Below are 21723 nucleotides of genomic sequence, written 5' to 3'. Positions count from 1 at the left end.
CATGCAAAGGGTATGCCCACAGTCACATCTCCCCAAATGTCTGCTTGTTGGGGACATGTAGGGTGCTCCTCCACATGAACCCGTTTCCAGAACACTATGACAGTGAAGTTTTCATACTGTCATCTTAAATTGAGTGCTTTTCAAAAAAGCTTGTGCAAAGTGTGTTTTGGTTTTTGGTACCAGGGATTGAACCAAGGTGCTCTACCACTGAGTTACATCCTCAACTCTTTGGGGTTTTTTTGGTACTGGGGTTGGAATCCAGGAGTACTTTACCACTGAGCCACATCCCCAGCCCTTTATTATTATTTTTCATTTTGAGGCAGGGTTTCACTGAGTTGCTTAGGGCCTCACTAAATTGCTGAGGCTAGCTTTGAACTTGCAATCTTCCTGCCTCAGCCTCCTGAATGGCTAGGATTACAGGTGTGTGCCACCATGCCCAGCCTTGTGCAGGTTTTAGAGAGCAATTGTCTAAAGGCCAGTTTGGAGCCAGCTCTCTTTGGGCCAGCACATGGCAACAGCAAATGTCTTTCCTGGGGGAAGACATGGGCTAAGGCTGCAACACTGAGCATGGCCAGGACTGGTTTCCAACTGTGTAGTGGCCTCAGAAGAATCGGCTCTACATGACCATTCATCTTTACAGGATCTCTCCCATAGCACATGGGGAAACAGCCAAGCCTTCTTACCACCCAAACGTGACATCATGTCACTTTCACATTTTACTAGTAAAGCAAGACCCAGAGCCAATCCCTATACAAGGGGAAGGGACTGTACAGGGGCCTTAAGACAGGGACACATGGCTTATCAGGAGTAACCCAAGTGGCCACTGACTGACCACAGCCTGAGCATCACAAGGTCTGAACTCTGGGGCAAAGTGCTCCTAAGCCTACACTCTTGTTCAAAAGTGAGGGGATCTGTTCCTTGTTGCTCTTGTTCAAAAGTGAGGGGATCTGTTCCTTGTTGCTCTTGTTGTTCAAAAGTGAGGGGATCTGTTCCTTGTTGGTTTCCAAGGATCTGGGATTGCCAGCTTTTACCTAGCACCCTTGACAGCAGCCTCACAAAAGCTTTGGCAGGTAGCAGGGGCAGCTGACTCTTGTGTTTCCTCAGCTCCTTCCTAAAATTTGTCTTGGATAGTTCTCTCTCAGGCCCATCTGGCCTCCAAGTCCAGGAAGAGTTGTGGGAGAGGATGAAGGCAATGGCCCTTCTGTCACTCAGTGGGTGACCACTGGAACCAGGGTGCAGGGAAAGAGAAAGAGACCTTTCTCTCTCCCTGACACCACCATGTGTGTTCCGGCAGGAATCTGAGGTGGGCTAATGCTCAATCCTAGCCTGACCTGAGCTGCTCAGACTGAAAGTGAGACAGATAGGCAAGGGCCACTAGAGCAAGCCCCTCTCCTCCAAGTACTGAGCCCCATGGTATAGAGCAGGGATTCCCAACCAGAGCAGGTGTGTCCCCCAGGGGATGCTGAATGATGTCTGGAAACAGGGTGGCACCACAGCAAAGACCAATCCAGCCCCAGGCCCAGCAGCCTGTTCAGATACCCAGGTACAGAGGAATCCCACACCCAGTGCTTGCATCCAAGGCCAGCACAGAGAAGGGTGGTGCCTGTCCTGCTGGATCCCAAGTTCTCAGTGGGGATTGTGCAGGTTCCAGACCAACATTCCTGCCTCAGTTGCTCTCCTCTCAGCACCTTCCTGAAACCCAACCTCCTCTCCTTGCCCCTGGACTTGGAGTTTACACAAGGCTATTTTTCTGACTGAGTTAGCCTGATGACAGACACACACAGACAAGAAGGTACAGGCCTTGGCTTTTACTGAGCTTAGACCTGAGGGCTCCCTGGCCTCTCAGGAACCCGATTCTCTGCTCGGCCTGGCCTCCTAGGTGCAAGTGGCTGACTGGAGTTTGAGCAGGCTGCAAGGGCAGGGCCATGCTTCTATTTCCTCTGTCCCTCCCTTAGGACCTCTTCCTCCCTCCCTCTTTGCACTCTCCTGAGCTGGCCCAAATCTGGTGCTGGGCAGCTGTGGGGCTGTCTCATTGGGCAGGGCTACTGTGCGGTCTGAGCCCTTCCTCTTTGGACCTGCCTCCTCTTCCTTGGCTATCCTTCCCCTCTGTCCCCAGCCCTGGAATTCAGGATCCCTATGGCCTCTCCAAGGGCCCAGAGCGGGTTCTCTTGCACAAGGGACACATGGCCTCCTCCAAGGCTCCCCAGGACCTCTTGGGCCTGAGCCCCAAGCCCTCAGGGGGACCTGGCTGGGCAGGGGCACCCTTGGCTGGGTCCATGCTGGAACTGGAAGCTGAGGAAAGAGGAAAGAGAAGAGTCACTCAGACCTCAAGGGAGACTGGCAACCCACCCTACAGTTCCCAGACCCTGACACCTTCAAAACAGAAGGGGATAAATGGCATTCCTTCCTTGGGAGAACTGGGGGAAGGAAGTGGGAGGTGAATGGTTCAAACTGGAAGGACCCTCACCTAACCTGAATGCCTCATTTGACAGATGGACAAACTGAGGCTCAGGAAGACAGGGAGTTGTCCAAAGTCCCTCATCAAATGCAGAGCTAGAACAGGAACCCAGAACACTCAGTCCCTGAGCCTTCCCTTTGCTTCATACCCCCTTGCCCTGATACACTCCATCCCTGACCCAGCTGTACACCACCACCACCACACCAAGACCCCATGGGCCTGGGAGTTTTGTGACCTGGGTACATTGATGGCCTTAACCCAATAATAGGGTACAGGGATGGGGCAGATTCACCAAGATCTGAGCCTCTGGAGCATAACATCTTGGTATCCCACCCTAATCCCTGGAGAAGCCCCATTTGAGTTCCTGGGATCTACCCCTCCTGTCCCCATTCTTGCCTTAGCAGAGCTCACCTGTATCTCCCAGGCTGTCCCTGGGTAGTTGGGCTTCCAGAAGGGCTGAGCAGTGGTTGTTACCTGGGCCCAGAGTCCCCTGTGGAAGGTCCAAGGGCCAGGCTGAGCCCTCAGGCTGTGGTAGGTACCCCCCAGCCAGAAGCCGGCCCAGCCAGTGGCTCTCGCACTGGCCAGCAGGCTGCATATGGCCTGGCAGGTAGAGAGCCAGGCTCCGGAGGTGGCGCAGCCGGAAGTTCTTGGGCTTGTTTCCCTGGGCACTGGGGCACTGCTGCTGCTGGGCCCCCAGGCCCCCCTCGTAGATGTTGGGTGGTGTGTCCAGGTGACTGGGGCGTCCTCGGGCCCAGCTCACTGCATCTACAGGGGAAGGGCAGGAGGGTGGTGGCCAGCTGGTCCAGCATCCATGAGGGGAGAATGCAGGCACCTGTCTCTAAGACCAGCTCATATTATGGGCTCCTCCCCCAGTCTGCCAAGCCTCAGCTTACTTGTCTGCCAAGTGGGCTTGGTTTTCTGCCTCCGCCCTGCCCATTGCCCATTACCCCTCTTCACACCCCTAAACCAACAGGGAGGCCTAAAGCCTGGGACTGAAATCCCTTTTGGCACTTCAAGCCCTTTGTGCCCCCTACCCTAGAAAGAGAATTCTGGTCTCAGTATAGAAGTTGCACAGTGGGTCCACGAGGAAGTGACCAGCCTAGAGTCAAATGGCTTGAATCAGTGCATATTTTCCTCTCCCAAGTATGCATGTCCCTGAGGCCACCCCAGTGGCTTTGAGCCCCAGCTGGGACAAGAGGGCATCTGACCTGCCACTCTTCCCCATAGCCCAGCACCTTCTCTTATGCGCAGCTCAGAGAACGCACAGACCAAGGCTTCCATGGAGGGCCAGTATGGTGGGGAAAGAGTGGCCAGGCCTTGTGCAGCAGGGCCCTGCTCTGCCTTGCCTGAGGGGTGGGTGTGCAGGTCTCCCACGACAACTGGCTCTTATGATGTCACAGGGAAGACTCCAGCCTTCCTGGACCCCTAGTTTGGGAGAGGATAAAGCCCAGGGCAAAGTCAACATGGGAGGAGGGCATGGGAGGGGACTAGAACCCCATAGGAAGTCCCTGTTTGCTCTAGCCTGGCCGACTGGAGAGTTGTTCTCTGGGGTGACCTTTGGGGAACTTAGCTTCCTCATCTCTGGATGGGATGAGGCCTTGGTGAGTCCTGGATCAATGCTTTGACTGGGCCAAGAAAGTGGTTATGGGTGACTGGCAAGTCACTTCACTGGTCTGTCCATTTTCCCTTAACTTTCTGAGTAGTGTGTAGATAATACCAACTGTTTATAAGGGTGTGGAGAAAGAACCTGGAACTCTCATATACTGCTGTTGGGAATGTAAAATGGTACAATTACTTTGGAAAAGTGCTTCCTGGTTTCTTGAACAGACTGGGCTGGAAGCGTGGCTCAGGGATACAGCATGTTCTTAGCATATGTGAGGCCCTGGGTTTGGTCCCCAGTACCACAAAAAAATAAAAAATAAAGCACAAAAAACACACATTCACTTTTCTCTATTGACAGATAACACTATCTTGTGTATGCAAAAAGCTTATGGATGTCATAGCTAACTAAAGAATCCACACACACTAGAAAGAAAAAAAGGAGGAAGGAAGGAAAAAAAGAAGGAAGAAAGACAACAATCTAGGGTTGGGGTAAAAGAAAAGTTTGGCAAAGTCTTAGGAAAAAGGTCAACACACAAAAGTCAGTTGTATTTCTACACATGAGCAGAGTACAGAAAGAATGAAACAGGAGCAAACTTAATCAACACTACATGCTAAAAAACACTGCTGAGATAATTGACAGGAAAATAGAAAAGCATTCCATGTTCATAGATTGAAGACTTGATATGGTCAAGACGACAATATTCCCCTAAGTATTCAAGGCAACCCTTCCGAAAATGTCAATGGGTTTTAGATAGTGTATTAGGGTTGCCAGAGAAACAGAATCAATAGTGTATATACAGCTATTTAAGAGAAGATTTATTAGGGGAATTGGCTCATATGATCAACAAGGCCAAGAAGTCCCACAATATACCATCTGCAACCTGGAAAACCAGGAAAGCCAATGGGTCAATTCAAGTCTAAAGGCCTGAGAGTGAGGGTGGGAATAGAGATGGCATTTGGTATAAGTCTAATATCCAAAGGCTCCAAAACCAGGAGCTCCAATGTCCAAGGACAGAGGATGGATGTACCCACTTAAACTCTTCCTTCACCTTTCTAATTGGACCCCAGTGGACTGGATGATGTCTACCCCTTTTGGTGAGGGCCACCTTGTATTATTCAGTCTACAAATTCAAATGCTAATTTCTTCTGGAACCACGCTCACAGACACACCCAGAAATAATGGTACACTAGTCATCTGTGTGTCCCTTAGCCCAGTCAAGATGACATATAATATTGTTATAGGAAATGGAAAAACATCCTAAAATTTATATGGAATTACAAGGGAGCCCAAATAACCACAAAAATCTTGAAAAATGAAAATGCAGATTGAGGACTAACAGCTTCTGATTTCAAAACTTACTACAAAGTTACAGTAATCAAAACAGTATAAAACTGGCATATTTCATACACACACACACACACACACACACACACACACACAGATGGGCTAGAGAACTCAAAATTAAACCTATACATCTATGGTCAATTGATTCTGACAAGGATGCCAATATCTTCTTTTGTGAAGCATCTGTTTATATTTTTTAATTATATTATCTTCTCATTTAGTGTTTGAGAATTTACATATTCTGGATATGTCTTCTGTGACATTATTTTCTTCGAGTCTGTGGCTTGTCTTTCTGTTTTCTTAATGGTTTGTTAAATAAAATTTATGGGGGGGTTATGTTAATAGACCAGATCAAGCCCAAATGGAGTCATTGATGCTAGGTGCCACATAATCAAACTGAGTTTGGAAATGAACCTGGTTTTCCAAAAAACAGGAGATTCACAGCAACCAATCATAAGCAACCCAGTTGACTTGAGTCAACTTGATAAGGAAGTGCTCTTTGCTTTAACCCACACAGGGAAAGCAACTGCTGCCAACCAGTCCTCTCCTTGCTTTATGTCATTTCCTCCTTGTTCCTCAAGATACCTTAAAAACTCCACTGTTCTGCCATGCCCATTGCAGCATCTAGCTCAGAGAAGGGGTGCTACCCATTCATGAATCTCTAACGAATGTCAGTTTGATCTCTAAACCCAATTTGATGAAAAAAAATTTAACCATTCCTTTTGAAGAGCAAATTTTATTTTGATGAAATCCAATTTATCCCAAAGAAATTTTCTGAGGTTGTACTCTTTGTATATCTACAGAATCCTGCCTAACCCAGACACAAAGCTTTTCCCCTAGGTTTCGGTTTTACATATACATTTGTGATCCATTTTTACTTTTTTTTTTTTGGGGGGGGGCACTTGGGATTGAACTCAGGAGCATCCAATCACTGATTGGGCCACATCCCCAGCCCTATCTTAGGGCCGATACCACAACCCACAGCTTACTTATTTGCCAGAAGTTGCTTAGCACCTGGCTTTTGCTGAGGCTGGCTTTTTTTTTTTTTTTTTTGTAACATATTTTTTATGTGGGCACAATATCTTTATTTTATTTGTATGTGGTAGCTGAGGATCGAACCCAGTGTCCCAAGCATGCCAGGCAAGCACTCTACCTCTGAGCCACAACCCTAGCCCCACTGAGACTGGCTTTGAACTTGCCATCCTCCTGCCTCAGCCTCCCAGGCCGCTGAGATTATAGACGTGCGCCAACGCGCCCGACTCATTTTTAATTTTCGTATATTGTGCAAGATAAGAATGGAGGCTTACTTATTTGCCATGGGTTTACAACTGCTCCAAAACCGTTTGTTGAAGACTATTCTTTATCCACGTAAATGCAGGTTGGACTGGCCACAGATGCGAGGCTCTGGACTGGGCCAATACCACAACCCACCGACAGAGGGCGTCCTTGGCCCGGCGTCGCCTCACTTTGGGGTTTGCCTTCCTCTTCGTGCACCCTACCAGACTCAGCTCAGTTCATCTCCCCAGCGCTTCTTCGTCGCCTCTCTGCCCCGTGGTGGTCGCCAGGGAGGGACCCCTGCGGCGCCCCGGGAAGACACTGCCGCGACATTCTGCGTCCTGGCAGGGACTTGAAGCCTCCTTGCGGTCGATCCCCGAGGAATCCGCCAAGGTTGTCACGACAACTGCCAGACGATTTCCGGCCGGTCGTAAAAACCGAGGAGGCTGCGCGTGCGCGGAGTCCAGGATCGTCTACCTCGAAACCTCCACCCCTCCGTGCTGCAGACGCTTTTCGATGGCCTCGGGCGCGGGCCCTGTGTGTATGTCAGAGAGGAAGTATGCTGTAGGCAGGACCCAGAAGGGGCACCCCGCGTCATGAGAGTACGCTCTGTACAGAAGTGAGGAAATCTAGGCGTGTGGGAAGCGCCTAGAACTCTGTGGAACACAGAGTAGGCATTCAGAACACATCAGCGGATGCCAAGTGTTCGTAAAGCGTGTAAAAGGACTCAACTCGCCAAGCCCGCGGCCCTAGGCGTCTCCCGTGGCGTCCCCTGCAGACTGCCCTCTTAGTGCGCATGCGTGCGTCACGACCTGTTTGGCCCAGTCCGCACGCCGTCTAGTGACGGTGTGTTGCCATAGAGACCCGCGAGTGCTGAGGGGAGGGCGACGGCAACCGCGGCTCCCGTGAACCAGAGCGCCATGTCTTTCCGCGACCTCCGCAGTAAGGCCGCCCATTCCCCCCGTGCCCGCGGGTCTTCCCCGCTTGGTCCCCACGCTACCACGAGCCCCCTCCCCGAGAGCGCCTTGATCTGGAAAGCTCGGTGTGCCCTGCCGCGTGTGGCTGCCGAGCACCTGAAGTGTAGGGAGCGGCCGGGGGACCGGCCTTACGGTTCCTCGTGAACTCACTCGTTACCCAACAGCCGCCTCGGAAGGTGCCTGCAAAGCGCAGACTTCCGAGTCGGGTCCACTCGGCGCTGTGCGGGAAGACACGGCGACCGCAGGAGGGGGCTGGAGGATGGGCTAATGCGGCTGGCACTTTTTGAGTTTTCAGGTTCTGCCTGGTACTTTTCAGTGTATATGCATGATTTCCTTAGCCCTCTGGACAGTTCTGTGCCCCTCGTTTAGAGATGAGCAAGGCGGCACCGAGAAGGCCGGTAGCTGGGACGAGTGACAGGTGGTAGCAGGTCGCGCGGGGATGGGATGCAGCGTGTGGGAACTCCAAAGCCCGCGTCCTTCTGAAAGGGCTGGCGAGAAGGGACTCTACGCCTTTGCCAGAAGGGCAGGGCTGGGCAGCCTGGGGCAGGGTGGAGCGCGGAGTGGGTCCCTACCCCTTGAGGGGCGCCTGTTATTCACCAGGAGTTTTCATTCACTGACTTGCTCTAGTCCTCACTTTAGCGGTGATGTGGTTTGGTAGATGAAATATTTTGAAGCATAGAGAGGTAAAGTAGCTTGCTTTAGGTCACACAGCTAGAACTGGTTGCAACAAAGGATTAAGACCTAGGACTGTGTGACTCGGAAATCTCGGGTTTTTTTTTTTTTTTTTTTTTTTAGATGTAGATGGACACAATGTCTTTATTTTTTATTAATTTTTTATGTGGTGCTGAGGATCAAACCCAGGGCCTCACATGTGTGGGGCAAGCACTCTACCACTAAGCCACAATCCCAGCCTCTTGTCTTTTATACACAGTCATTTTCTGAATCTGAAGCCGTTAAGCTAACTGGCCTCATCTGCAGAGGAGTACTAGGTGATTGTCAACCTGCAGTCTCTGGACTCTTTTTCTCATCAAATTGCTGGTGTCTGTAATTTCCGCATTAGAGAATACTCTTTTCTGTTATGAAATTCTCTTTCTTTGGTGTACATATACAGGAAGACTAATCACATTTCATTGAGGCACCTCTTAGCATTGTGGGATCATATCTTCTGGAATGAGAGAGAGTCTTTGGTGACTACATTGTAAAGACAGGTGTCTCCTACTGTGTACTTTTTGGTGGGGCCACCACTTTGCTAGGGGACATTGAATAGGGTTGTGCTGGGGAAAGTGTAAAAGAGGGATTCAGAATAAAATTCTGAATGCTCTGCAATCGTGCAGTGTATGGTAACAGTCTCAAGTTAGTCTCCATTTGACAAGAAAAATGCAAAATTAACAGAATTCGACCACTAATAGTAGTCCTTAGCAAGAAGAAGTATTTCAGCAATGCCTGTGATGAGAAAGCTGCTGCTTTATTTTCTGTCTATTCAGATTTTCAAAAAAGAGTCACAAAGTGACTTCTTTTCCCTGTGCTCAAACCTTGTCTTCCACTATCTGGTAGAAGCCGACCTGACTCTCAATATCCAGGTAGGTAGGTTATTTGTGAATGTCATTGGGACATTTGGAACATCCCTCTTCAGGAAGAATGAGGACAAATATTACATAGTCAGGAAGCACATGGAAAATTGGTCTTGGCACACTATGGAAACTCAAAAAAATGTTGATTGTGTTTGTTTCCAAATCTTGATCTGTTGCAAGTACTATGGCTTTTCCTGAGGCATTCCCAATCTAGGAATAACAAGAAGTGTTAGCAATACTATTTCTTAATCTGTTTGATAATCTAAATATTGCTCTAGTATTGAACTGCTCTCTTTAACATTTTTCTGAATACAAGGAAATTAATTAATCTTTAAAATTTGTGTTATTAAGATCCTGTATATTCACACACAAAAAGACAACTCAGAAACATGAAGTTACCCTACCCTACCCCCCATAACTGCTGTTAACATTTTAAAATATTCTTTCCTTGTTAAATTTTATAAGGCCAAGTATTTCTTATTTTGAATGGTAAAGAGATAATCAGAGAAAAATTAAAGCCACAGCTAATCCCTAAAGCCCATTTTCCTATATAGCATCTTCTCCCATTGGACTTGAGTAGATGTTTTTCCTGGTAACAGATTAGGTATTTTCAATTTTATTTCCTTTTTTCCTTCCCTCTTAAGAATTGCTGAATAGCCCCTAAAGCTGTTAGTAGATTGAGAGTAAGAAGGGAAAGCAGAGATAATATCTAAGGTAATAAGCAGTTGCCATTTGGTGAAGAACTGACTGAATTATGTTTTTTCTTGGACAGATTTCACAGAGATGATGAGAGCCCTGGGATACCCACGACACATTTCTATGGAAAATTTCCGCACACCCAACTTTGGGCTTGTGTCTGAAGTGCTGCTCTGGCTTGTGAAAAGGTTAGGACCACACTTGAAATCTAAGGATGAAGGCTAGATTTTATTAATTAGCCAACTGTAAACCAGGTACTGTTGTGATGCAAGAGTTCAGTACAATTTGAATTTGTGACCTGTTGAGAATTGGCTGAATTCAAAGAACACCCCAGGAAGGGAATGTTTCTCTGTAAGGCATTTATGTAAGCTCCTCTTCATCCTTTCACCACAGAATGTCATGGACCTCCCTTCGTACTTGGGATGTACTGGATTAGGAGTATCTTAGGTTTCTTTTTGTGTCAAAAAATCTGAGATGATTCATGTTAGAGAACTTTTGTCTAAAGGCCAGATAATAAATACATGTTACATAAGCTCTCTTATGTATAGGATATATTTACGTATATTTACACATATCTATTCCCTGTGTATAGAAAATATAATTTTTTTGTCTTTAAAATGTAAAACACATCCTTAGCTTGCAAGCTAAACAAAAACAGGTTGAGGGCTGCAGTCTGCTGGCCCTGGTGAATTATCAGTAACTCAGTGAAAGTAACTTCAACAACTCTGCTCCTTCTCCAGGAGAACTGTTTAGTCCTAGTATCTATGGTCAGTATCAAGGGCTGTTAGCTAGAGTTACAGTTCTGATTATTTTCACCAAACATTGAGATTTGACATAGATTTGATTTTGTAAGCTGAGCCCCGTGTTTAATTTTTAAATCAATTAAATGTGTTGTTAGGTGGGAGTTTGCCCTTTAGGTATTTTGTGTTGCTTTTGAAGTTTTTCTTAACCATATTACCTTATCTGAAGACTTGGAGAGCCACTGTCCTTTCAGTTGCCCACTTTCTCTTGAGGACTTCTGTTGGACTTACTTGTTTATTCTCTGTCATAGGTATGAGCCCCAGACTGACATCCCTTCTGATGTTGAGACTGAACAAGACCGAGTTTTCTTCATTAAGGCCATTGCCCAGTTCATGGTTAGTTCACAGTTATTTTGTGGAATTAAATAAATTAGGGATAAATTTTAGTTAGATTTGCTTTCAAATTGAGTTTACTTTCTAAAACCATTCCATTGCCAGGGTTCTGTGGAGCCAATTCACAAAGAAGCTTTTTGTTTTTTAATTAATTACTATTTAAGATTTTTGCTTATTTTATTGTTAAATTTAATTAGTTTGATACTGGGGATCAAATCCAGGGCCTTCTGCATGCTAAGCACATGGTCTACCACTGAGCTTCACTCTCAGCCCAGTTTATTTTTGAGTAGACAATGTATTTCATGGTTTAAAATTGCTAAAAATCATGAAATTACATAGAATACACTGACTTTTTACCCTGTCAGCATGGTTCCAGTCGCATTCCCTGTAACCACTATTTTAAATTTCTTCCAGAGTTTATTTCTTCGAGCAAATGTTATGTGTTATTATTTTCCTTCCTTTTACACATATGGTAGTATGCTGTATTCCCCTGTGTAATATTCTGCTGTCTTCACTTAATAGTATGTTTTATAGAACTTTCCAGACCCATACAGAATTTCCTCATTCTCTCTTACACTTGAGTGCCCCCCCCCATGGATACACCATTACTGATGTAATCTATGTAGACAGGTATTTAGTTGCTTCCAACTTTCACTCTTTGAAGCAATGCTGTGAAGAATAGCCTATGCATATCATTTGGTGTCTACATATATCCCTAGAGTAAGTTCTTAGTAATGAAACTGCTGGGACAAAAGATATGTCCATATATAATTTTGGTGTCTTACTAAATTGCTCTCCATCAAGATTGTATCAATTTATATACCAGATCACAATGCATGAGTCACTTAGTTGTTTAATCGTAATACTATTAGGTTGTCTCCCAATTCTCAGCAGAGGCATTTTCAAATTACCTGCATAGGATTTGGGTTAGATTATATAGGATTATTTAGAAAGGGCCTTAATATATTTTTTTTAAAACAGGCCACGAAGGCACATATAAAACTCAATACTAAGAAGCTTTACCAGGCTGATGGATATGCAGTGAAAGAACTGCTGAAGGTCACATCTGTCCTTTATAATGCTATGAAGACCAAAGGGATGGAGAGTTCAAAAATAGGAGAGGAAGATGTCAGCAAATTCAAGTTTGATCTCGGCTCCAAGGTAAGGACTAAAGGAGTGCTTATTTCTTGGACTCGGGAGTAGGATGTGCGTGGCACTCAGAGCACCACCACATTCCTTACTGCTTGACCAAGGGCAGTTGGCCAGTTTTGTGCTCATCAGCATTCTGATAAAAGGAAAGGCACAGTGAATTAATGCAATTCTTTACTGAAAGCCTCATATTTAATAGGAACCATTCAAATGCTAGGGATATAGGTGTAAACAAAGAGGATAGAGTTCTCTGTCCTGTTGCTTAGTTGAGGGAGTCAGACTATGAACCCCAATGTTAAAAGTGACCACCATGGAGAATAACAAAGCAGGATAGGATGGAGAGTGCTGGGGAAGGTATTTTTCCTAGAGTGACCAGGAAGGCCTCATGGGTTGTGTGGCTTCAGAGATCTGAGGGAAGGAAGGAACAGCCATGCAAATGGGGGTGGGGACGTATGTCCTGAGATAACAGTGTGCTTTGTATGTTTGAAAAGAGTAAGGGATCTCTGTGGTGAGAGCCACGACGGGAGGCCCTCTGGTCCCTTTAATTTTTTTACTTGAGCTGGAAAATGGGATTTTGAGCAGAGATGTTTAAGCTTGAATTTTCTATGCAAAGGATCCCTGTGCCTGCTGCATTGCCACCAGACTGAAGTGAGAGTCGAGCATGGAAGTTAATCATTGATTGCCGTAGTCTGAGCAAGACTCTAATGCCAGAGGAAGGGATAACTGTTTGTTTCATGTTCCCCCATAGAATGATGCGTCTGCCAGTTAAGGGCCAGAACCCCCAACAAAAGACTCTGGCGGTTTTATGGACCCTGAAGTGGGGTGAAAGGAGGACCAGAAGTGGAAAAGTACTAGATACTGCCAAGGTGGGGAAGGTGTTTTTGAGCCCCATGCTCCAGGAGAGGCACCTGAAGAGACTTCGGCCCAAGGCTCAGATGAGGAGACTAGAGTAAAGGCAGCCAGGCTAGGAACACAGACTAGAGCATGACTGGCCAGGGGCCTGGGTCCTGCCTGCTGTGCCCTTCAGAGACCAGTGCATCAGCTATGCCCCTCATTGGGGATCAGGACAGCTCTCCTCTGTGAGGCCTGCCAGGGAAAGCCTTCTAATTATCATGGTCAGGCCTGAAAAATCATGTGTTTTTTTATTTGTTTGTTTGTTTGCTTTCTACTTTTTTTTATTATTAGTTTTTCACACATTGTTTTTTAACCAGGAGCCAGGCCCCTGGTAAAGAGAAGTAGCTACAGGTGCAGACATATTTTGAAGGTAGATTTTATGGGACTGACTATGGATTGAGATAGGTGAGATGACGCTAGGAATATCCCAAAGTGGCACAATACTGTCAGACCTGCTCTGCTGATGGTTTGCATCTGTGCTGTGTTTCTGCAGAAGCCACTGGCCAAAGTGGCTAGCACAGCTGAGGAGATGAGTTCTAAATTGTATTTTATTATTAAGTCATTTAAATGTGAAAGTGGCCATATGTGGCTAACAGTTACAGTATTAGACATTCAGCTCTGAAGTTTTTGGTCTGAGCACCTGGAAGGATTAAGTTGCCATTAGCTGAAGTAAAGAAGAGTCTGAAAGGGCAGAGGTGTAGTGGGGAAGATGAGTTTGGTTCTGGACATGTTATATTTATGATGTGCCCTGGATGTCCAGGTAGAGATGCTGAGCAGGTAGTTGGTGTGTGAGGCTGGAGCTGGGGTTAGGAGCACATAAGTAGAATTAAAGTCATGGGGTTAGAAGGAATGCTGGTATCACTGTCAAGAGGTGGGGAAGGTGAGGAGAATCCTGCAAAGCAAGTTAGAAACTTGTTGCCAGTCAAGTAGGAAAAGCATCTGGAGCTGGATCAGACCATGTCCCCAGACTCTTGCTAGTGTGTTGGAAATAAAAGAGCAGTTGGGGATTCTTTGTTTTGGAGAGAGGGAGAATGACCTAGCAGGTAGATGTTTATGTTTGGATCTTTGGGAAATATAACACACTCAAGGAAGAGGGGAGCAAACACATATCCTAAGAAAGAAGACTGGTTGCTAAATTGGCATCATAGTCACTGGCATTGTCTTCCTGGCAGTAGCCCCCATGCTTGTGGGAGTTGAGAACTGTTGTGAGTACTTAGAGGATGCAACCACACCTGAGCCTCACAGCACCCTATTGGGGAAAGTCAGAGGCAGAGAATGAGGAGACAGGGTAGGTTGAATATAGGCCTTGAGGATGCTGCAGTAGGGCAGGTGTCCCTTAGGTTGCCCCTTCATTTGGTTACCCCACTGCTGTTGCTGGACCCATTGTGACCTATTCAAAACTGGAAGCATGTCAGGTTTCTTCTTTCTGTATCTCTTGGTTTTGGATTAAGATTGGCTTGAAATTTGGTTTTTGGAGACACCAGATATTCTGGAATTGGTCTTATTTGTACTTAGGTCAGTGTTTCCTAAGCAGATGTCCTGGGAGTGCTGTCCTACAGCACGTAATTGTGGGACTGCTAAAAACATATCCTCCCTAAAGGTAGCAGTTGATAATAAGCAACTTGTTGTGGATGCCTGTTAAAAACTGAAATTCATGCTTCTGATATTTACCTTCCAGATTGCAGATTTGAAAGCAGCTAGGCAGCTTGCTTCTGAAATCACCTCCAAAGGAGCATCACTATATGACTTGCTGGGCAAGGAGGTTGAATTGAGGGTAAGCATTGTTCAGAGAAAGAATGTAGATTTTCTCTTCCAGGTTTTCTTTTTCAATTATGCTTCTTGCTTTTTGGTGGTTCTTATTGTATTAAACTTTACCTGTGATTAAATGAGGAAATGTGGAAAGTGATGTAAAATGTTAGGTCCTCTTCTTCTACTGGTCAGAGATCTACTGGTTTTAATACCTTGAACTTCTAATTCAGGAGTGGCAAATATTGGCCTGTGGCTGAGATTGTCCTTGAACCTGTGCCTAACCTTGCTGATCATGGTGCTCTTTTCCCCATGAACTCAACCTCAGAATTCTCAGCAATGCTCTTCTCAGCCTATGGATCCCAAACGTTGCTCCTGTGGCCTCACTTGGAGAATCTTTACAAACTCCTGAAGCAAGCTTTCATTCTGATGTCTCTGTTATGAAATGTGACCTAGGCATTGAGTTTCAAGTCTCCCAGGTGATACATACAGCAAAGTTTAGGACTTTTTTTTTTTTTTTTAGTTTCAAGTCTTCCAGGTGATCCAGGCAGTCATACCCAAACAGTTGGAATCAATGTTACTTTTTAAACTTATTTACAATCCTTTATTTCAACTGGTGCCAGCCAAGGAACAGGCATGTACTTGTCTGTTGTAAATAATGTGGTTACTAAACTTTACTGAACCTTAGACTCACCCTATGTCCAGGTTGTCCTCATACCAGTGAGTTGGCGTATCAGAGGCTAAGAACCAGATCAGGGTTTAAAGTTATCCAGGCTATTCCAACAAGCAGCAGAATTGGAGAAGTACTGGTTCAAGAAGAAACGAAGTACTGTTGAATCCTTACCTGTAACGATTGATGGCATTTGAAGCACACGGGTCCAATCTAGTGTTTTTGCAGTAAATGAATTTCATTCCCTCGCTTTCTATTAGGTATGCCAGCCTCAACACCTCTCTTCCTGTCTTGCCTGTGTTCTGGCATTTCTGCTACAGTGTAAAGGTATTTGTTCCCCTGCTTTTCACTGTAACCCAGGAACAAACTGGAAGTAGATATCAGGGGTGAGGACTTGGATATCACATTACCATCCTGGCTCATCATGTGCCAATCTAATGTTGCTACCAGGTGAAGTGGTAGGCATAACAAAACTGCCACTAACATCTGACAGCCATTTCTGGTAACTGGGGAGTCAATTCCAGGTTTTTTGTGTATAGCACAATAGTGCCTGTGTGTCTATACACCTTCCTGAGACCCAGAGACAGAGCTGGTGACCTGCTGAGCACCAGGGGAACTATGGCATCATTGTAAGACTTCACCAGCATCCCCCGGACACTCTTTCAGCACTGTCCTTTAGGGAATAATAAATAATCAGTGACTGAACTGTTCCCAAGGAAACCATGAGCTCTGAATATAGTACTTCTCTAATGTGGTATATAAGCCAGCACAATGGTGCACGCCTATAAGCGCAGCTATTTGGGAGGCTGAGGCAGAAAGATCACAAGTTTGAGGCCAGCCTGGGCAACTTACTGAGACCATGTCTCAAAAAGTAAAAAGGGATGGGGAGGTAGCCCAGTGGTCAATTCCCAATTGCCACCACCCCACAATGTGTGTACACACTCAGTGAACTTATATTGAGAGCCAGTGCCAGCCACAGGCACAACATCAAGCTCTGCCTTCTTAAGGAAGCCATAGCCATGATCTGCTTCCCACCAGTGGGGGAGATGAGATGTACAAGAGTAACAGAAGTGCAAGGTAGAGTGTGATAGGAGCTCTAGCAGCTGCATCTTAATCATTTGGGCTACTGCAACAAAATATGATGGACTCAGTGGTTTGAAAACAATAGAAATTTATTTCTCATAGTTCTGGAGACTAAGAAGTCCTAGATCTAAGTGCTGGTGTATTTGGTGTCTGGTAAGGGCTCCTTCCTTATAGATGGTATTTCCTTGCTATGTCCTCATCTGGCCAAGGATGAGGGAGCATTCCAGATCTCTCGTACAAGGGCACTAATTCCTTCATGAGGGTATCACCCTCATGATCTAACTCATACTAAAGATCTCACTTCCTTATACTATTACCCTTTGGGTTAGAGTTTCAACAGGATCCTCAGGAATGAGACAAACATTCAGTCTCTAACCAGGTTAATAACTACATCCACATTAAAATCCCATGGTTCCAAAGTTCCCAGTACTGATGTGATAGCCACAAGGCCCCCTTGATTGGTTTATGCTTAATACTAGCAGCAGGGTCAAGGTGACCATTCTCATCTGCATTTATCAGTAATAGGCAACTTAGAAAGACTTAATCATAAAAAAGGTTATAGCAGGGATTCAGACAGCAAGTTATGTTGTGCTTAGTTTGAACAGAATGTAAGTCATGAAGTAAATTTGGGAGAAAAGGTAACAGATGCTAAGTTCAGGTTTGCACATAGAGCTAAGGGCATGTTAGGCCTTGAACTGAAAAGGAGAATCCTGAGGTCTAGGGAGAGACAAGGTTGGCATCAAAGGACATTTATAGGTCATGGGCAGAAGTCTTTTTACATCAGAGATCCACATAATAATGAGACTTTTTTTCTTTTGGTGCTGGGGATTGTACCCAGAGCCTCATATGTGCTAACCACGTGCTCCATCATCAAGCTGTGTCCCCAGTCCCGTAATGAAACTTTTGAGAATTAGTCCATAAGCCAGATGTGGATCTAGGAACACTGGTTTTGAATACTCCTTTTTTGAAAATCTATGTAAATGATTTTATTGTTTCTCTTAGGAACTGAGAACAGAAGCCATTGCCAGACCTCTGGAAATAAATGAAACTGAAAAAGTAATGAGAATTGCAATAAAAGAGATTTTGGTAAGATTAGTTTGGTTTTATATGCCTGGGACTCAAAAATATGTATTTTATACCTGCATAAGATAGAACAAACTACACCTAGTGATGGATATTTCAAAGGGATTTAGAGGGTATTCTAGGAGCCTTAGGTTACTAACTGCTATTGTTTTTCTCCTCATATGCATAAGAACAATTTCTTCTGTTAATAAAAATTCATCAGTTTAGGCTGGTATTGTAGCTCAGTGATAGAGCACTGCCTGGCACATGTGAAGCACTGGGTTGGATCCTCAGCCCCACATAAAAATAAATAGATAGATAGATAGATAAAGGTATTATGTTCATCTGCAACTAAAAAACATGTTTTAAAATTCATCAATTTTGGCCAGGCATAGTGGCACACACCTGTAATCCTAGCTGCTCAGGAGGCTGAGGCGGGAGGATCATGAGTTCAAAGCCAGCCTCAGTAAAATCAAGTCGCTAAGCAACTCAGTGATACCCTGTCTCTAATAAAAATACAAAATGGGCTAGGGATGTGGCTCAGTGGTTGAATGCCCCTGAGTTCAATCCCTGATACCCCCACCCGAAAAAAATAAATTCATCAGTTTTTTGGGGGCTGGGTGGTTTCTCAGTGGTTCCTCAGATGGTATTTCCTTGCTATGTCCTCATCTGGCCAAGGATGAGGGAGCATTCCAGGTCTCTCTTTCAAGGGCACTCCACCTCAGTGGTGGAGCACTTGCCCAACAGGTATGAGGCACTGAGTTTTATCCTCAGCACCATATAAATTTAAATAAAACAAAGGTCCATTAACAACTAAAAAAAAATTGAAACAATAAAAAATTCATTTATTTTAATAATTTAGCAATTTTAAATTCTTCAGTAGTTTTGGTAAATAAGGCTTTATTTTATTTAATCAATTTCTTACCACTGGGCATTTAAATAATTTCCCAGTTTTTCCCTCTCCTGCCCTCCCCTTCTCTTATTGAACTGGGATGGGACCCAAGGCCATGCATATGCTACCACTCTACCATTGAGCTACACCCCAGCCCTTTTCCAGGTTCTCTTAATACTAAACAGCACTGTAGTAAATAGAATGATCACTGTCTTTTACTGCTCACCCACCATCAACTATTATTTGCTCCTATCATCTAGAAACATCCATGATGGAAGACACATGATCAGGAGAACTCTGGGCTCAGAGTGCTTGGGTTTGCATCCAACTGTGAATTAACTTTTATGTCCACAATTTTTTCATGTGTAGAATGTGGAACACAACTGTACCAACTATATGGAGCATAAATTACAGCAGTACACATTAAGCTTCGTCTTTGGTGCACAATAGGTATTCAGCCATCATTAATGATTCCTTTTATTCAATAAACACAGGCAAGGAGCCATATTTAAATTAGAAATAGGCATAAAATCAGACTTGGTTGTAAGTTGTACACAATTCTAAAAGTCAGGTTTTCTTTTTAATAACTCTTATCATTAAACAGAAATTACCCTGTGCAGCCAAGAGAAGGGAGTCTAAGCCTTCTTGAGTAAGAAGGTGTGGCAGTAGGGTTGGGAAGTTGGTTTTCACAGGCAAATCAACCAGATCAGTCAATATATTAAGAATAACAGGGCTGGGGATGTGGCTCAAGCGGTAGTGCACTCGCCTGGCATGTGTGCGGCCCGGGTTCGATCCTCAGCACCACATACCAACAAAGATGTTGTGTCCGCCGAGAATTAAAAAATAAATATTAAAAATTCTCTCTCTCTCTCCTCTCTCACTCTCTCTTTAAAAAAAAAAAAAAAGAATAACAGAGCAGGGCTTGGATTGTGGCTCAGTAGCAAAGTGCTTGCCTAGCATGCAAGCAAGTGAGACACTAGGTTCAATTCTCATCACCACATACCAATAAATAAAATAGTCCATTGACAACTAAAAAAATATTAAAAAAAAAGAATAACAGAGCAGAGTTCCTCACCATTGGAGAAGAGAGTTATAAATGTGGGAAGAGAAATTTAGAATTAACCCCAAAATGGGAAGTATTGTTTAAAGGCATGATATTTGGTATATGTATTAATAAATATAGGAATAAGTTGATATACATGTAGGGGAATGTATGCATATATGTAGATATGTCATTATGCACATGAGCACACCCACACTCACACATTTCTGAGCTCTGAGTACAACCAGCACCTGCATCTTGGCTTCTTTGTGCCATTATCCACTGAAGGGAGACAAGGCTCTCTGGGAAAGTGATTAATTCCAGAGCTGGGTCCAGAAAAGTACAAGCTTGTGTGTCAAAATAAGGAAGTGTTCGAAGAAGTACAGGGATCTGTTAAAGGGCCACAGGCCAGCTTGATTGGCTTTTTGCTGGCCAAACCAGAGTTAGTGTAAGCATCTAAGTAAATAAATTATAGTAATTGATTTTACAGTGCAATTGAAAGAAATAGAAAACCATGGGTTCTTATATTTAAGAAATAAATGTTCAAAGTATCTCCTAACAAAATACTTACTAATTACAAAGAGGAGAAGAGTACCTTCTTAGAAGCCTGGCATTACCCCTTAATCAAATGACCAAAGCAAACATCACCGCAGTGAAACAAATCAAAACTGTGGTGCCTGATAGCAGGCAGCCCTTTCTGCAGTATCCCTGCTCAGGATGCATGATCAAAATCTGATCAGACAGACCGGGGGGCATTTCATAAATGAGCTGGCCTGTCCTCCTCAAAAATGAGGCAATCAAAGACAGAGCTGAGGAACCCTCCAGATTGAGGAGGCCCCAGAGAAGTGACACCTGTGTGCCATGGGGCTGCTGCCTGCAGGGGATGGGTGGGGGGAATCCTCTGGATGAGAGGGGAGACTAAATGGGCCTTTGCTCACATATGCTGTGCTGATGGCATTATGCTTGTAGAGGAAGAAGTCCCTGTCTATAGAAGTACTGGGACTTCAGGGTAGCACCACTCTCCCCTGGGTAGGAAAAAAAAAAATGCTTGTATTATTATACTCCAGCTTTTCTGTGAGTTTGTGACTTTCTAAATTTAAAAAATACTAATTCATCCTCATGTTTGGTAACACTCTGACTGAATCAAGTGAATGTGGCATGAATGTGCCTTTAGTTCTCATATGTTAAAAAATGAGAGCTGGATCATGTCTTTTTTTTTTTTTTAAGAGAGAATTTGTAATATTTATTTTTTTTAGTTCTCGGTGGACACAACATCTTTGTTTGTATGTGGTGCTGAGGATCGAACCCGGGCCACACGCATGCCAGGCGAGCGCACTACCACTTGAGCCACATCCCCAGCTCGGATCATGTCTTTTTTTAAAAAATATTTTTTTATTTATTTATTTTAGGTGGACACAGTATCTTTATTTTTTTATTTTTATGTGGTGCTGAGGATTGAACCCAGTGCCTCATGCATGCTAGGCGAGCACTCTACCACTGAGCCACAGCCCCAGCCCCTGGATCATGTCTTATGATCTCCTTTCATTGTTGGAAAATACCTGTTATGTTTTATAATTCTAAAAATAAAACCAAAACAACAATGTGGATACTTAAAAGGGGATATGAAGTAAAGACCAGATATATCAGAAAACAGAAAAATTGTTTATGTTTACAGATGTCTGTCTTTCATATTTGAGGAACAGATACCTTTAATAATTTTCATTTCTGAGGTCAGATAAATTCACTAGGCTTTAGTCTAACTGATTCAGAGAGCAGTTGATACTAGCTGAGTTGTTCAGGAGGGACTTACCTTTCCTCTGACTGGAGCAGACTCACATTTCTACTTGGATTTTTAAAGTATTTGCAGTTCATGAATCATTAGTGATTTTTTTTTAAAGAAAGCATCTTAGAAGTGGTTAATATAGTTAGACCAAGTGGTTAATGAAAATTAAACCATAAATTCATTGACAGTAACTGTGGTTGCTTCCAAAAACGCACTTAAATCTCTTGAGAATCATGGATAATATCTGGGCTTCTCAGGTGAACTCCATAGCTTTTCAGAGGCCTGTGGGTAAACTGTCAGGAAACCTTTGTGAGGCACTGACACATGAAGACTTACTGAAGGGAA

At 44.4% G+C, this 21723-nt stretch overlaps 2 protein-coding genes across 7 annotated transcripts in view; one reads left to right on the top strand and one right to left on the bottom strand.

Annotated features, from left to right (window-relative positions):
* Positions 1–1839: 1839 nt before the first annotated feature.
* Positions 1840–3053, bottom strand: C9H16orf90 (chromosome 9 C16orf90 homolog). Its single transcript, XM_026385633.2, has 2 exons — positions 2870–3053; positions 1840–2292 (listed from the first exon to the last, which is right to left on the bottom strand). Exons 1-2 carry the CDS (start codon positions 3051–3053, stop codon positions 2135–2137), a joined length of 342 nt encoding a protein of 113 aa, XP_026241418.2. The 3' UTR covers positions 1840–2134.
* Positions 3054–6449: 3396 nt separating this feature from the next.
* Positions 6450–21723, top strand: part of Cluap1 (clusterin associated protein 1) — a 34120-nt gene continuing 18846 nt past the window's right edge. For 3 of the 6 annotated variants that reach the window (XM_077802670.1, XM_026385631.2, XM_026385627.2), the window contains exons 1-6: positions 7148–7622; positions 10001–10112; positions 10976–11060; positions 12039–12218; positions 14779–14874; positions 17602–17685. In XM_077802670.1, coding sequence (XP_077658796.1) covers positions 7601–7622; positions 10001–10112; positions 10976–11060; positions 12039–12218; positions 14779–14874; positions 17602–17685 — 579 coding nt within the window. In that variant the 5' untranslated portion in view covers positions 7148–7600. Of the gene's footprint in view, positions 7623–9141; positions 9238–10000; positions 10113–10975; positions 11061–12038; positions 12219–14778; positions 14875–17601; positions 17686–21723 lie in introns of all 6 variants that reach the window. The other 3 variants (XM_077802669.1, XM_026385630.2, XM_026385628.2) reach the window with 2 other exon arrangements.

Source organism: Urocitellus parryii, chromosome 9 (genome assembly GCF_045843805.1).
Source record: "Urocitellus parryii isolate mUroPar1 chromosome 9, mUroPar1.hap1, whole genome shotgun sequence".
Classification (NCBI taxonomy): Eukaryota; Metazoa; Chordata; class Mammalia; order Rodentia; family Sciuridae; genus Urocitellus; species Urocitellus parryii.
This window is presented reverse-complemented; position numbering and strand designations above follow the sequence as displayed.